General features: G+C 54.4%; 1 protein-coding gene across 1 annotated transcript; it reads right to left on the reverse strand.

Annotated features, from left to right (window-relative positions):
* Positions 1-371: 371 nt before the first annotated feature.
* On the reverse strand, positions 372-16535 carry LOC144279723 (phospholipase A2 inhibitor and Ly6/PLAUR domain-containing protein-like). The gene is made up of 6 exons (XM_077841331.1): positions 16438-16535; positions 8168-8282; positions 5783-5896; positions 4542-4694; positions 2847-2990; positions 372-1048 (listed from the first exon to the last, which is right to left on the reverse strand). Exons 2-6 carry the CDS (start codon positions 8238-8240, stop codon positions 810-812), a joined length of 723 nt encoding a protein of 240 aa, XP_077697457.1. The 5' UTR covers positions 8241-8282; positions 16438-16535; the 3' UTR covers positions 372-809.
* Between the last annotated feature and the right edge of the window lie 411 nt (positions 16536-16946).

Consider the following 16946-nt stretch of genomic DNA (forward strand, 5'->3'; position numbering starts at 1 on the left):
GCAAGGCGTCACCAGGTGGTGCTGTTACACTTAACCTGAGCAGGACCTTTTCTGATTGTGGAGCAAGTTTTGACTTGTGGGGAGATGTGCTGGGGTTTTGCTAGTTTTTTTGGAGGGGGAGGGGGGGAATTATGCGAGGTTTTTGTGTGGAGGGAAGTGTGCAAACAGCCGGTGTGTTTGCTGTGCCCTGCAGCCTCTGTCTGGAGTCAGTTCTGGAGGCAGAGTTGCTCCCTGAAGCAGGGGTGTTTGTCAGAGACACATGAAAGCGGAGGAGACATGGTCAGAGCTGGTACACACGAGCACACACACATGCATGGACGCTCTTGGGCGATTGCATCTCTGGTCATGCTTTATTCAGAGGAGTTTGAAATGCACAGGGGGGCTCGGACCTTTTCTGGAATCTCCGGGGAGCTGGGAGCCAGGACTCCTGGGTTCTATCCCCAGCTCTGGGAGGTGAGTGGGGGCTAGTGGTTAGAGCGGGGAGGGGGAGGGCTGTGAGTCAGGAGTCTGGGGTTCTGTTCCCTCACAGGGATCTTTGAAAGCTGGGGGAGAAGCTGTGTGGGGATATTAATAATGCACAGCACTTTGCTCCAAACTCCAGCGGAATTAGCAGAGTCCCCTCCTGGCTCTGTCTCAAGCCCCTGCCTAGCCAGGGATCCCAAAGACCTTTGCAAGGGAAGGTCACCATTGTTATCCCCCTTACAGAGAGGGGGAAACTGAGGCACAGCCGGGGGCAGGGAAGGGCAGAGCATGCCGGTTATACTGAGACACTAATGGCCTGTGGGGCAGCCAGTCACGCAGATGGGGCATCAGCAGAGGAATAGCCCCAGAAGGGCAGAGAGGAAAAGGGAGGCCCAGGGGACGATGCTGCCCAGGGTGAAGGCGTCCCAGGCCAGAGTCCGGGTGGCACTGCTGGGCTGCGCTTGGGGCGCCGGGCTGCACTGGACCTTGGTCAGTTTGTAGGTGAACACCCCCGATTCCAGCGTCTTGATGCCACAGGCCGCCTGGGTAGCGCAGCCCCGGGCTGCAAACGGGATCGCGACTCCACCTGTGTGGGGAAACCAGAGTCGATCAGACACGGCTCAGCCTAAGCCCCTTCTGTGACGCCATGATCGGGCCCCGGTTGGTTCTCCAGGGACCTCGCCTCCAAACCTAAGCGGCCTCGGGGTAGCTCCCAACCCGGTTCATAAATTCTCAGGCCAGGAAGGACCCCTGTGATCAGCGAAGGGGGCATCCTGGGTAGCGTAGGCCACTGGACTTTAAAGCCAGGTTTTCCACACCTTGGATCATTCTCATGGCTCTTCTCTGACCCCCCCCCCCACACACACACACACCACCACCCCAACACACACTGCAATTTACCACCATGTTCCCCGACACCAGCACTGGACACAGGATTCCAGCAGCGGTGCAACCAGTATCAAACGTGGAGGTAAAATAAACCTCAGGGGGTTGGGGGAACCCTGCTTTTCTTCCTGCGCGGTCCTCAAGATGCACCCACTCTTCTTCGCAAGAGGCCCTGGGCTCTGAATCGTTATCACTGGCCCAGCAAAGGGAGGTCCTGCACGCCATGTGACGGCATCTCTGCTATGGCAAAGGGGGCCATGCAGAGCCCCTGGCCTGGGGTACCTGGGTATGGGGGGCACTTGGAGTAAGGGGGAGTTGCAGGGAGTCCCTGGGGCACAGGGGGTTCTTAGGGGGTGCAGTGTGCTCATCCTACAGAGGCAATGAAGCGACTGACCCTCCAGGAAGATGTTTCACCTAGTCAGACAAGCTTGCGGTCTGTTTTTTTCATGCAGTATCTTTCTAGGGCAGCTGTGCAGCAGGAGAAATTGCTCTCTGCATGAATCTCTGACTTCAAAAATATTCCCTGAGATCCTTTGGAGTTTGAACAGAGATTAAGGGGACAGCCTGCATGCTGTTTGCATCCACCTCTGTTCCAGGACTGGCGGAGACAGTGTAAACAAGCAAACTGCCCTAAGGAAATACTAGACTTTGCCCCACGGATTTCTCCTCCAGTGGAAAACTGACCTACAAGGCCACAGAATTCTGCTGCTGCTCAGCAAAGGGGGTAAAATATTTTTACCCCTTTTGACCAGAGCGGTTCACCAAAAATATGCAAAGGGACTCCAAGTCTTGCTGGAATGTGCAGGGGGGCTGGGAGCCAGGACTCCTGGGTTCTTTCCCTGGCTCTGGAGGGGAATGGGGTCTAGTGATGAGAACAAGGGAGCAGGGAGCCAGGACTGTCCTTTGCTCTAGATGGGGAATGGGATTTAGTGGTTAGAGCGGGGGCCTGGGAGTCAGGACATGTAGATTCTAACCCTAGCTCTGGGAAGGACGTGGGGTCTAGTGGTTAGAGAGGGCTGGGAGCCAGGACACCTGGGTTCTGTTCTTGGTTCTGGGAGGAAAGTGGGGCGCAGTGAGCTAGAGTGGGGAGGGCTGGGAACCAGGAGACCTGGGTTCTATCCCTGGCTCGCGTAGGGGAGTATAGTGGTTAGAGTAGATGGGGCTGGGAGCCAGGACTCCTGGGTTCTCCCCCTGGCTCTGGGAAGGGTGTGGGGTCTAGTGGTTAGAGCAGGGGGAGCTGGGAGCCAGGACTCCTGGGTTCTCTCCCTGGCTCTGGGAAGGGTGCAGGCCCTAGTGGTTAGAGCAGGGGGGCCTGGGAGCCAGGACAGAGCCCGATGATGCAGCTTTTCCTTTTAACCGACGGCCTCTTTGGTTTCAGCTATTGCTAAGCAAAGGGGCGTTCCCGGCTCCCCGGCTCAGCCGGCCTGGAAGAGCCCCAGGACCCCCCCCCCCCCCGACTCCCCGGGGTTTAACCCGCCCCGGAGCGGCGGAAGCTGCACCTTGCGCCAGCGTCCCGACGACGTCAGCACATCGGTTGGCGCCTCCCGTGCAGTGCAGGGCCCCGTCGCTCTCGCAGCTCTCGAAGCCCGGGGCGTAGCAGGCCGGGCACTGCAGCCCGTTGCGGACGCTGCTGATGGGCAGCCCTGAAAGGCAGCGGGAGAAAGAAGGTTTTGCTCCGGGAAGAAACCGTGGCCGGAGAACATAGGATGGGCAGGACCCTCCCGGGCCATCCACCCGGCACATCGTCCCGCTCAGCCAGCCAGCTCCCCCACTCCTCCAGCGGGCAGCTGTCCTGCCACCCCTCTCCTCTGGCGGCTAGAAACATCCTGACTTCCAGCCTCGGTCGCTTCCCGGGCTGTGTGTTCCCGCGCCCGCCTCCCCCACCAACTTCCATCGCTCTTGTCCCTCGGGGCTGCTTCCCCGCGTCGTGTCCTGGGGCACACGCCGGAGCAGTCAGGGCTGGCGTCTGCCTTGCTCCTTTCGAGAGACGAAACCCAGCAGCTCCCAGGGGCTTCAACCCGCCTCGCTGGAAGGACCCATCTTTCTCCGCTTGCAGGAGCTCTAGTCCGCTGGGGCCTGTCCAGCAACGGAGGCCGAGATGGGTGCTTCACCCAAAGGGATCGAAGAAAAGGGTTGGTAAGAAATGGACCTCGAACCAAAGCAGAGGCTGGTTGAGTCTGAGCCATTCAAAAGCGTCTTTTTAGGTCCGTTTCTTTGTCACCCTTCCTAACTCCAGTCCTGCTCCTTGTCCGCGTCGCCTAGGTCCTCTTGTTAAGAAACCGGTTTGACTTTTTCACCTAAATCCGAGGTTTGCAACCTCTTCATTTGCGGGCCCCTAAAGAATTCTGAACGGAGATGCGGACTCCTTTGGAAATCCCAGACATCGTCTGTGGCCCACCCCCACCCCCAGGCGTCCACGGACCACAGGTTGAAAACCACTGATCTCAGCCCACCTGGGGCTGCGTTTGAACAGAAGCGATGACGAACTGCCGGTACCGGGGCGAGCTGCTGGATCTCTTTAAAGGAGCAAACAAAGCGGATTGCGTCTCTGACTGGCTCGGAAAAGGTCCGGACGTTGCAGCACTGGGGAAATCCGGGACTGGGAGGCGTGGGTTGGGGTCACCTGTGCAAGCAGCAGCCACGGAGGGGAGGGGACGAGGAGCAGAGACACTTGAGGGACTGCAGGCTGCAGGCATCTGGGCTGACGTAGAGCATTTTAAGGCACCCATGGTTACAGGGCAGGCAGTGACCCCTTACTGGTCCATTTTGCACCCCAGAAGACTCCCCCTGAGAGCAATCAGGTCTCCTCTCAGCCTGCATTATCCCAGGCTAAACAAACCAAGCTCTCTCTCTCATAAGACCGGGTCCCCATGTCTCTGATCAGCCCAGAAGCCCTGCTCTGCACCTGGCCCACTTTGAATTCATCTGCCTTGAAGGTGGGGGACCACAGTATGCAAGGAAAGGTCTTACCAGGACAAAGGCATTAAAACTTCCCTCTCTCCCCTGGACATGTCTCATCCCCACTTGCTTCCCATGACAAATGACCTCCCCCCCAACCGCACGCTTGCCCCAGGGTCTTCAGAAATCTCCTGGCTTTTCCCCGAGGCCGGGAATAGCAGCCCCTCGGAGGTTTGGGGTTTGACCCAGGTGCTTCCCTGCGCCTGCAAATCCGACCCGCCGGCGGCGGTACGTACTGGAGGGCGTGGACTCGGCGTTGCAGTCGTCGGTCTTGCAAATTTCCGACTGGATCTCCACGGCCACCGTGGCCCCGAAGTAAAAAGCCAGGAAGCCCGTGAGGTTCTGGCGGGAGTTGGCGCAGGACTGGTACGTGCCCGAGTTCTCCGCGCCTGTTGGAAAGGCAGGGAGGCGAGAAGGGGACGTCACGCGCCGGTTACACCGACGGAGCCACCGCTAGATATTGGCACGAGCAGATCCTCACAGGCAGGTCTCCCACAGCCAGGTGAGGGCGCTAACCACCGGGCAACACAGCCAACTTCTCCCCATTCCGCTCGCCACCCCCAACAGAGCAGCTCCGAGAGCAGAGATTAGATGGGCCTGGGGGTCTCCCTTGTTTCTTTCCCAATGAGAAATGCCTGGCCTGACTTGGGATAGCACCTCTAGGGGAGAGATTGTCCCAGGCAGAGACAGGGGCCTCCCGCCCAAGGCCCCGACCTAGGAGAGTCGGGCGCCCCTGCGGATTGGGCCCTGAACCCCAGCCTTTCCCTCTGTATTTTTTTCCTTGGCTTCTCACTCAGCAGGATGGCCACTGAGCCGTGGCTCATTCCAGGATGCACCCCCCTCCCCTTGCCACCTTATAACCATCACCAGCCGTCTCTGTAGGAACGCAGGGCTGGAAGCAGTGGGGGGTCCGTCCCGTGGTGCCCTCCTTGCTAGGCTCAATTCCAGGGCCCAGACTGGCATTGCCCCTCCAAACCATGGTGGGGGGTGGCATCATCCCACCGGGCGGGGCTGCCGTCCCTGGGCCATCACGCTGAGCGGGATGGGCACTTCCCTTTGGCTGTCATATCATCCCTGGGGACAAGAAACTGAGTGCCCAGGTCTGGGGGGCCCCTCGCTGCCGGGGCCCCCCCTGTGATCACCTGGCGAGTGCCCCATGCCACCGCTAGTTGGAAGGGACCTCGAAAGGGCATCCAGTCCAGCACCCGGCGCTGAGGGCAGACCAAGGCGACCGAGACCAGCCCTGGCGGGCGTTCGTCCAAGCTGGTCGGAAAACGTCCGCTGATGGGGACCCCACGACCGCCCTTGGGAGCCGATTCCAGCCCACCCACCCCCCTCTCTCCCCGCTGCCTTTCAGGGCTGGATTCCTCTGGCTGCATTCAGACACACGCCAGCTCGGAAGCCGCGTGGCCAACGCGCCCAAGCGCAGGGTTCCCGCCGCACGGGCGCATCCCGCAGCCGCCGCGAGGGGACTCACCGAGCGTGTTGTGCTCTCGAACGATGATGCAGGCGTCCTGGGGCGGGGAGCAGGTCTGGGGGGCCGGGTGGCAGCTTTGTCCAGTTTTGCAATAGAAACAGGCCAGCGGCGTCCCTGAAAAGAGAGATGGGGTGGGAGGGGGCCGGGGGGGAGAAACTCATCTTTGTACCCAACCAACATCTGGCTTCCCAATTTTGGGGAGACTCTTATCCTTCCTGGGCCCTGTCCACGCTACAGCCGTTATAGCAGCACGGCTCCCGGTGCCGCGGCGTGGATGCTTCCTACCTTGGAAGAAGGGGCTGTGACAAAGTGGGCACGTTCCACCACGTTTTTATGAAGCCGATGCGTGCCTCAGTTTCCCCCGGACTTGGCACTGCTACCCAGTGGCCCGGGGGAAAGGGCTGAGTGTGCAAAAGCCCTTGTAAGTGTGCAATAGCCCCGCTCACCTACAGCCACCCTAGCTCAAGGGGATGCTGTTCCATCCCCGGGCTGAGGAGCGGAGCAAACCACCAAGGGGCTGCGACGTCTTCTGCGTTCCCCCAATAATAACCTGCAAATGTTACCCCAATGGGTCCCGACGGCGGCGGAAAATTTCCCATCCCGGCTATTCGTGGATGGCAAATGGACCTTGGCAAAGGGCTGAATATTCTGACGTCATCTCCCGCTCCCCCGATTGCCTGGGGGCCCAGATGACCCAGCCGCCCCAGAAACCGAGGCCAGGGGCAGACAGGAAAGCAGAGGACGGAGCAGTTCTTACAAAACAGGGGTGCATCGACGTAGCTTTCACCATCATCGGCAGCCGTTTGCTTCGGGCCCCTTTCCCCGTGAGGTCTCCGTGCACCGGTCTCTTCACAGAGGCTCTGACCGGTGCCCGCACGTGGCACCGTCTTGCCCCAGGAGCCGTGGGTCAGACCCAGCTCTGGCGCCCTCTCTAGGGCTTGCGGCTAAGTGACCCCTTCTGCTGTGTGTCACCTCTTGCCCCCCGGCCCTCCTGGAGTGCGTGGGGTCCGACTCATATAGCCTTCGGGCTCCGCCCACTGCCCGCAGCTTCGGCAGTGATTGGTGGTTGATCAGAGCCAGCTGGGCCTCACCTCCTCCTGATTGGCTGGGTTTGTTCCCCACCCTCAGCCCATTGGGTAGCGGGGGGCGTTATTTTGTCTTTGTTTTTCCCCGCCCACATGACAGTGCACTCTGCCACACCCCACCCACAGCCGAAACGCTGAACGGCCGGAAACGGAATTGATTTCGGGGGCCAAAAATGGTCATATTCGAAGCCAGAAATGGCACCTGGTGCATCATGGGAGGTGAAATTCAGTTGTCTCCTGCTCCCATTCTCCTGCCTGGGCTACAGGTCTCATGATGCACCCAGCTCCCAGCCCCCCTGCCCTAACTACTAGACCCCATTCCTCTCCCAGAGCCAAAGAGAGAACCCAGCCCCCCTGGCCTAACCACTAGGCCCCACTCCCTTCCCAGAGCCAGAGAGAGAACCCAGGAATCCTGGCTCCCAGCCCCGCTGCCCTAACCACTAGGCCCCACTCCCCTCTGAGACCTGAGAATAGAACCCAGGAGTCCTGCCCTGCCCTAACTACTAGACCCCATTCCCCTCCCAGAGCCAGAGAGAGAACCCAGGAGTCCTGGCTCCCAGCCCCCCTGCCCTAACCACTAGACCCCACTCCCCTCCCAGAGCCAGAGAGAGAACCCAGGAATCCTGGCTCTCAGCCCCCCTGCCCTAACCACTAGACCCCACTCCCCTCTGAGACCTGAGAATAGAACCCAGGAGTCCGGCCCTGCCCTAACTACAAGACTCCATTCCCCTCCCAGAGCCAGAGAGAGAACCCAGGAGTCCTGGCTCCTAGACCCCCTTCTCTAACCCACTAAACCCCATTCCTGTCCTACAGTGGGGCGGGGGGAGAACCCAGGAGTCCTGTCTCCCAACTGGCCCTTCTCTAACCACTAGACCCTACTTCCCATCCAGATCCAGGACTAGAACCCAGAAATCCTGGCCCCCTCTCTCCTTCCAGAGCTGGGGAGAGAACCCAGGAGTCCTGGCTCCCAGCCCGCCCGGCTCTAACCAATAGACCCACCTCCCCTCCTAGAAGGAGCACAAGGTCCCTGAACTACAGCTCCCACGAGGCACCGTGGCAGCGTTTCTGGATTGAAATTTTGTATGTTTCGATTTTCCACGGACAGCTTGAAATGTTTGCTGGGGGAACCCCCTTCCGCCTGCCCATTTTCCAACCGACCTGGGGTTCGGGGGTGTCTCATCCGCAGAACACAGGGCGCTCCGCTAGAGGGCTCACAGGCTCTTTAAAATGGGACCACCCCCCTCCTGCATGCTACGGGGTGGCCCCCCACAGGCTGTCACCCCCACCGCCGGCGACTCACCCGTTCCGTTCTGAGCAGCCGCGGTCGCCTGGAGAGCGGCGAGGACACAGAAGGTGAGGAGCGCTTTCGTCATGACGGGGGAGAGCACGGGGTCGTGATCGGCGCTGAGTGGGGCCTGCAGGACAGCAAGGGCCGACAGGCCAGGTGGTTAGCGGGCAGGGGCCAGGGCTGGGAGCCAGGGCTCCTGGGTTCTAGCCCCGTCTCAGCCACGGACCTGTTGCGTGGGAGCTAGGACCGATCAGGTCTTTGAGCCTCGGGGGTTTGAACCTGAGAGTTTGAATGTGGCCGGGACTAGAAAGAAAATGAAACGAGTTAAGTCCACTAGGAGATATGTCAGCATGGCCAGAGTGGGTCAGAGCAAAGATTCATCCAGCCCAGAGTCCTGTGTCTGGCCCTGGCCGGTGCCAGGTGCTTCAGAGGGAATGAACAGGGCAATTATCAAGTGATCCAGCCCCTGGTGTCCGGCCCCAGCTTCCGGCGTCGGAGGCTCAGGGACACCCAGGGCAGGGGGATGCGTCCCTGACCAGCTCCAGGAACTGATCTCTTCTGAACCCAGTTATACGTCTGGGTTTCACAACATCCCCATGGGCACCATTTAGGGATGACAAGGGGGGCTTCCATCCCCCCACCCCCCCCGAGTTTCCTACCACAGCGGGGTGCAAACAGGAAAACGAACCGCTGCTCCAGGCTCTCACCGGAGGAAGCCGCAGCCCTTAGCTGAGTCTGAGTGGAGCTGTCTGCATGGCTCTGTCCGCCCCCACCCTGAGCAGAGCCCCCTCCGGCTGGGCGGCTGAGAGCCTGGCACCAGAGGGCACTCAAAGCCCTTCCTGCGGGGAAATAGCTCCTCGTTCCCCCGCTGGTGGGATGGGAGCCAGGGGAGGGCAAGTCCTGGCCAGCCTTGGCCCAGAGAAGGGACCTGGTGCGTGCTGATCTCCACGAGTCTCCCTCACAAAGCCGGGCCGTTTTATTTCCACTGTCACCGTCGGTGCTGCCCTGAGACGTTCAGTCTCTTATGATGGAAACCAGAGGACGTTATTGTCCGTACCTCAGCGTCTCCATCAGCAAATACAAATGGTTTCTTTCTTCAATTATTCTACGGACCCAGGGACTTTTTCACAGTTCCTGGCTGGCTCTTAATCCTACCAGATTGTTACAGCCTGGGAATAGATCTCTTTCTTAACTTCCTTAATATCTGAGTGCGCCCTAGATATGACATTGCTTAGAGGGCAAATTTTCTTGGTAACATTTAACACGTCTCGTGTCAGATTGTATTTTCATTATGGCACGTTGAGAATCATCCAGTTGGGTCACTGGTACATACTCAGGATTCCTACAGTATATTATAAAACTGAACAGTTTCCAGAGGCTGCAACAGGCTTTTAGATCAGTCCTTTGTAAATACAAGTTCAATTTATGCATTCGTTTTTATGATTTGAATCTTTACACCTTGAGTTCCTTGAACTGGAGGGTGTTTCATTTGTGCTGGAGAATGCATTGTATAAATATATTACAATGTTTAAGACTTTATTTCTAGTTACTGAGTAACTTAATAAGAAAAGAAAACACATCGCCATTGTAAAAAGCGATGGACTTCAGAAAAGCAGGCTTTGACAACCTCAGGGAATTGATGGGCAGGATCCCCTGGGAGAATAACAGGAGGGGGAAAGGAGTCCAGGAGAGCTGGCTGTATTTTAAAGAATCCTTATTGAGGTTACAGGGACAAACCATCCTGATGTGTCGAAAGAATAGTTAATATGGCAGGCGACCAGCTTGGCTTAACAGTGAAATCCTTGCTGATCTTAAACACAAAAAAGTAGCTTACAAGAAGTGGAAGATTGGACAAATGACCAGGGAAGAATATAAAAATATTGTTTGGGCATGCAGGAGTGAAATCAGGAGGGCCAAATCACACCTGGAGTTGCAGCTAGCAAGGGATGCTAAGAGTAACAAGAGGGGTTTCTTCAGGTATGTTAGCAACAAGAAGAAAGTCAAGGAAAGTGTGGGCCCCTTACTGAGTGAGGGAGGCAACCTAGTGACAGAGGATGTGGAAAAAGCTAATGTACTCAATGCTTTTTTTGACTCTGTCTTCACTAACAAGGTCAGCTCCCAGACTGCTGCACTGGGCAACACAGCATGGGGAGGAGGTGACCAGCCCTCTGTGGAGAAAGAAGTGGTTCGGGACTATTCAGAAAAGCTGGACGTGCACAAGTCCACGGGGCCGGATGAGTTGCATCCGAGAGTGCTAAAGGAGTTGGCGGATGTGATTGCAGAGCCATTGGCCATTATCTTTGAAACCTCATGGCGATCGGGGGAGGTCCCGGACGACTGGAAAAAGGCTAATGTAGTGCCCATCTTTAAAAAAGGGAAGAAGGAGGACCCTGGGAACTACAGGCCGGTCAGCCTCACCTCAGTCCCTGGAAAAATCATGGAGCAGGTCCTCAAGGAATCAATTCTGAAGCACTTAGAGGAGAGGAAAGTGATCAGGAACAGTCAGCATGGATTCACCAAGGGCAAGTCATGCCTGACTAATCTAATTGCCTTCTATGACGAGATAACTGGCTCTGTGGATGAGGGGAAAGCAGTGAACGTGTTGTTCCTTGATTTTAGCAAAGCTTTTGACTCTCCACAGTATTCTTGCCAGCAAGTTAAAGAAGTATGGGCTGGATGAATGGACGATAAGGTGCATAGAAAGTTGGCTAGATTGTCGGGCTTAATGGGTAGCGATCAATGGCTCCATGTCTAGTTGGCAGCCGGTATCAAGTGGAGTGCCTCAAGGTTCAGTCCTGGGGCCGGTTTTGTTCAATATCTTCATAAATGATCTGGAGGATGGTGTGGATTGCACCCTCAGCAAGTTTGCAGATGACACTAAACTGGGAGGAGAGGTAGATACGCTGGAGGGTAGGGATAGGATAAAGAGTGTGACAAAGTTTCTGCTCTACCTTGGTGGGTCTTGCGCTTATTGGTGGATTTGCTCGCCTTGGAGCTTCATGGCAGCCCTCAGCTTGGCCGTTTTTCTGAACCCACAGTCCAGATCGACTCCTCCTGTGTCTGACCAGGAGTTGGGGGGATTTGGGGGGAACCCGGGTCCGCCCTCTACTCCGGGTTCCAGCCCAGGGGCCTGTGGAATGCAGCTGTCTAGAGAGCCTCCTGGAACAGCTGTGCGACAGCTACAACTCCCTGGGCTACTTCCCCATGGCCTCCTCCCAACACCTTCTTTATCCTCACCGTAGGACCTTCCTCCTGGTGTCTGATAACGCTTGTACTCCTCAGTCCTCCAACAGTCCGCGTTCTCACTCTCAGCTCCTAGTGCCTCTTGCTCCCAGCTCCTCACACGCACACCACAAACAGAAGTGAGCTCCTTTTTAAAACCCAGGTGCCCTGATTAGCCTGCCTTAATTGATTCTAGCAGCTTCTTGATTGGCTGCAGGTGTTCTAATCAGTCTGTCTGTCTTAATTGTCTCCAGAAGGTTCCTGATTGTTCTGGAACCTTCCCTGTTACCTTACCCAGGGAAAAGGGACCTGCTTAGCCTGGGGCTAATATATCTGCCTTCTATTACTTTCCTGTAGCCTTCTGGCCCGACCCTGTCACAAGAGGGACCTAGACAAATTAGAGGATTGGGCCAAAAGAAATCTGATGAGGTTCAATAAGGATAAGTGCAGGGTCCTGCACTTAGGACGGAAGAATCCAATGCACCGTTACAGACTAGGGACCGAATGGCTAGGCAGCAGTTCTGCGGAAAAGGACCTAGGGGTGACAGTGGACGAGAAGCTGGATATGAGTCAGCAGTGTGCCCTTGTTGCCAAGAAGGCTAACGGCATTTTGGGCTGTATAAGTAGGGGCATTGCCAGCAGATCGAGGGACGTGATCGTTCCCCTCTATTCCGCATTGGTGAGGCCTCATCTGGAGTACTGTGTCCAGTTTGGGGCCCCACACTACAAGAAGGATGTGGAAAAATTGGAAAGAGTCCAGCAGAGGGCAACAAAAATGATTAGGGGTCTGGAACACATGACTTATGAGGAGAGGCTGAGGGAACTGGGATTGTTTAGTCTGCGGAAGAGAAGAATGAGGGGGGATTTGATATCAGCCTTCAACTACCTGAAAGGGGGTTCCAAAGAGGATGGATCTAGACTGTTCTCAGTGGTAGCAGATGACAGAACAAGGAGTAATGGTCTCAAGTTGCAGTGGGGGAGATTTAGGTTGGATATTAGGAAAAACTTTTTCACTAGGAGAGTGGTGAAACACTGGAATGCGTTACCTAGGGAGGTGGTGGAATCTTCTTCCTTTGAGGTTTTTAAGGTCAGGCTTGACAGAGCCCTGGCTGGAATGATTTAGTTGGGGTTGGTCCTGCTTTGAGCAGGGCGTTGGACTAGAACCTCCTGACGTCCCTTCCAACCCTGAGATTCTATGATTCTATGATATTCTATGATAACATTTTTATCTACTGGAAATACACCTACAGGTTTCTTAGAGCTGATGGTAAGCCCGTGTTGGCCAATCTATTGTAAAATTTTCTTTCCAATTATCACCTGAAAAGCTTTTTGTTCTTCCTTTTTTTTAAAGCTAGTGCCAAAACGAACTTCTCTAATTTATTAGTTATTCCACCTTTTAGAAGAATATTTGAGGGGAAACTCAAGTACTTTAGACTCAACTTTTTCGTGAGAAATGAGATACACAAATTAAAAGGGCGTATATTTATTTGCTTATAATTTTCCAAAAGGCAATATAAATTAAATTTTAAAAGTATGTGGGTGTTTTAGAGTGATTGGTGTCACGTGGTAAGGACAATGATACTGAGCAAATATGCTGCAAGGATTTTATTTGCCAGTTAAAGTTGTTAGTTTTTGTATTAAGGCTCCAAAGCTGATATTGCAAAGTAATGCATATCAGAAAACATAATCCCAACTACATATATAAAATAATGGGGTCTAAATTAGCTGTTACCGCCAAAGAAAGAGATCTGGGAGTCACTGTGGAGAGTTCTCTGAAAACATCCACCCAATGGGCAGCAACTGTCAAAAAAGCGAAGAGAATTTTGGGAATGACTAGGAAAGGGACCAATAACAGAACAGAAAATAACATCTTGGATCTATATAAATCCATGGGAAGCCCACACGTGGAATATCGTGTGCAGATCTGGTCAGCCCATCGCAAAAAAGAGCTATCGGAATTGGAAAAGGTACCAAAAAGGGCAACAAACATGATGAGGCGGATGGAACGGCTGTCGTATGAGGAGAGATTAGAAAGACAGGGACCGTTCAGCTTGGAGAGGAGACGACTGAGCGGGGATATGAGAGAGGACCGTAAAATGTTTTCGGAGATAGTGGCAATAGTGAATAAGGCAGTGTTATTTACTCCTTCTCATAACAGAAGAACTAGGGGTCACCCTGTGAAATTACTAAACAAAAGGAAGTATAACTTCACACAGCACCCAGTCAGCCTGTGGAACTCCTTGCCAGAGGACGTTGTGAAGGCCAAGACTAGAACAGGGTTCAAAAAATAACTAGATCAGTTCCTGGAGGATAGGTCCAGCCATGGCTATTAGCCAGGATGGGCAGGGATGCAACCCCTGCTCTGAGTGTCCCTAGCCTGTTTGCTAGAAGCTGGGAGTGGATGACGGGATGGGTCACTCGATGAACCCCTGTTCTGTTCATTCCCTCTGATGCACCTGGCATTGTCTGCTGGGAGTAGCCAGGATACTGGGCTAGATGGACCATTGGTCTGACCCAGTCTGGCCGTTATTATTGTCTTATGATCCCACAAGGCTTGGGGGTGGGAATATCTTGCTGTATTATCTCCTGATTGTTCTAAATTTACACAAAAATGTAAAATGGGGCTTTCACTGGGGTTTGTATCTCTATTTCTCTTCCTTCATATAGGAATTAGATACAGTGCGCCCGCCACCTGATTCTAAGTTATTATCTGCCAAAAAACTAGAGTTTTCAGCTGCCTACATAGCTCCTGGAATGATGGTTCAAGGTTTCCCCCAATCTGAAATGGTGCCCCTGGCCCTGGCAGCGAGTGTCACAGGCTGGCTGTACACTGTGGGAAGTAGCACGTCCTTATGTTTCTTTGAAACCTGCTGCCTCGTCATTTCATCGGGTGACCCCTGTGTGATGAGAAGGAGTAAACAACACTTCCCTAGTCACTTTCTCTGCACCAGTCAGGATTTTACAGACCTCTCTCCCATCCCCCCTTGGCCGACTCTTTTCCAAGCTGAAAAGTCCCACTCTTATGAATCTCTCCTCATAGGGCAGCCGTTCCATCCCCCTCATCATTTTTGTTGCCCTTCTCTGCACCTTTTCCAATTCCAATAGATCTTTCTGAGACGGGGCGACCGCATCCGCACGCAGTGTTCAAGATGTAGGCGTACCATGGGTTTAGCTAGAGGCAACACGATATTTTCAGTCTCATTATCTGTCCCTGTCTTAATGATTCCCAGCGTTCTGTTCGCTTTTTTGGCTGCTGCTGCACATTGAGTGGATGTTTTCAGAGAACTATCCACGCTGACTCCAACATCTCTTTCTTGAGTGGGACCATCTAATTTAGTCCCCATCACTGTATATGCAGAGTTGGGATTATGTTTTCCAATGTGCATCACTTTGCATTTATCAACCTTACATTTCCTCTGCCATTTTGTTGCCCAGTTTGGTGAGATCCCTCTGTAGCTCTTCGCACGCAGCTTTGGGCTTAACTCTCTTGAGTAATTTTGTATCATCTGCAAACTTGGTCACCTCACAGGGTTTTCCAGATCAGAGAATCATAGAAGATCAGGGCTGGAAGGGACCTCAGGAGGTTCTAGTCCAGGACTAACCCCAACTAAATCATCCCAACCAGAGCTTGGTCAAGCCTGACCTTAAAAACTTCTAAGGAAGGAGATTCCACCACCTCCCTAAGTAACGCATCAGTGTTTCACCACCCTTCTAGTGAAATAGTGTTTCCTAATATCCCACCTAGACCTCCCCCACTGCAACTTGAGACCATTACTCCTCATTCTCAAAAAGAAAAGGAGTACTTGTGGCACCTTAGAGACTAACCAATTTATTTGAGCATGAGCTTTCGTCTGTCATCAGCTACCACTGAGAACAGTCTAGATCCATCCTCTTTGGAAACCCCTTTCAGGTAGTTGAAGGCTGATATCAAATCCCCCCTCATTCTTCTCTTCCGCAGACTAAACAATCCCAGTTCCCTCAGCCTCTCCTCATAAGTCATGTGTTCCAGACCCCTAATCATTTTTGTTGCCCTCTGCTGGACTCTTTCCAATTTTTCCACATCCTTCTTGTAGCGTGGGGCCCCAAACTGGACACAGTACTCCAGATGAGGCCTCACCAATGCGGAATAGAGGGGAACGATCACGTCCCTCGATCTGCTGGCAATGCCCCTACTTATACAGCCCAAAATGCCGTTAGCCTTCTTGGCAACAAGGGCACACTGCTGACTCATATCCAGCTTCTCGTCCACTGTCACCCCTAGGTCCTTTTCCGCAGAACTGCTGCCTAGCCATTCGGTCCCTAGTCTGTAGCTGTGCATTGGGTTCTTCCATCCTAAGTGCAGGACCCTGCACTTATCCTTATTGAACCTCATCAGATTTCTTTTGGCCCAATCCTCCAATTTGTCTAGGTCCCCCTGTACCCTATCCCTGCCCTCCAGCGTATCTACCACTCCTCCCAGTTTAGTATCATCCGCAAACTTGCTGAGGTGCAATCCACACCATCCTCCAGATCATTTATGAAGATACTGAACAAAACTGGCCCGAGGACCGACCCTTGGGGCACTCCACTTGATACCGGCTGCCAGCTAGACATGGAGCCGATGATCATTCCCCATTGAGCCCGACGATCTAGCCATGTAAGGCCATGTTGAGCAGAACCAATGGGACTCAGAACACCCACATTCTATTCCCGGCTCAGACACCCTCTTGAGTCATATCATTGCTCCATGCCTCGGTTTCCCCCATCTGCTAAGTAGGGAGACTGATCCTTCCTGAGTCTAGCTAGAGTGCAAGCATGGGGACTGCCTGTCATGACCCGCTTATGCAGCTGCTGATCTCGGTCAGGGTCTGCACAGCGCCTTTTACAAAGGGGCCCTGATCTCGGCTGGGATCTGTGCAGCGCCCGGCACAACAGAGACAATAGCGGGGTCTGTGCACTGCCCGGAACAAGAGGAACCCTGATCTTCCACTGCAACATCTTTGGGGGATGGCCGCTCCCAGACGCCCATCGCTAACCCGAGCCACCGGCTGCTACCGCAGAATTAAGAATAATAAACGTACCTTTTGTGATCGTGGGCTTCAGCGGACCGCCGCGTGTCCCGCTCCGAAGTCTCAGTTACCAGCTGTGGCCACAGCCCTCACCCTTACTTCCTTTCGAGCAGAAGTAAAGGCTGGTTCAGACAGAGAACGGAAGTGGCGAGAGAAAGAACACGCAGCAGCAAACCTCAGGATCCTGGTTACTGCTTGGTGCTGGCAGCGTAACTAAGGGAATCAAAATAATGACTGAAATGTGTGGGGAGCAGCTGATGCCCTGGGCAGCCCCGTGGCAGGTGTGGCCCTGGGTGGTTCTGAAGATGGACAATGCTCTGGGCCTAACACACAGGGGAGACACCGAAGGCGAGATAGAGCTTGATTTTCGTTCGGTTTTTGACATCCCCATGGGCAGGCCAGGGAAATGAGGGCTCAAAGAAATCAGCACGAGATGGGTACACAACTGGTGCAAAGACCCTCCTCAAAAAGTAGCGAGCAGCGGTCAGACTGGGAGCCAGTCTGGTCCCGGGGCCAGGCCT

This window comes from Eretmochelys imbricata, chromosome 24, assembly GCF_965152235.1.
Source record: "Eretmochelys imbricata isolate rEreImb1 chromosome 24, rEreImb1.hap1, whole genome shotgun sequence".
NCBI classification, from domain to species: Eukaryota; Metazoa; Chordata; order Testudines; family Cheloniidae; genus Eretmochelys; species Eretmochelys imbricata.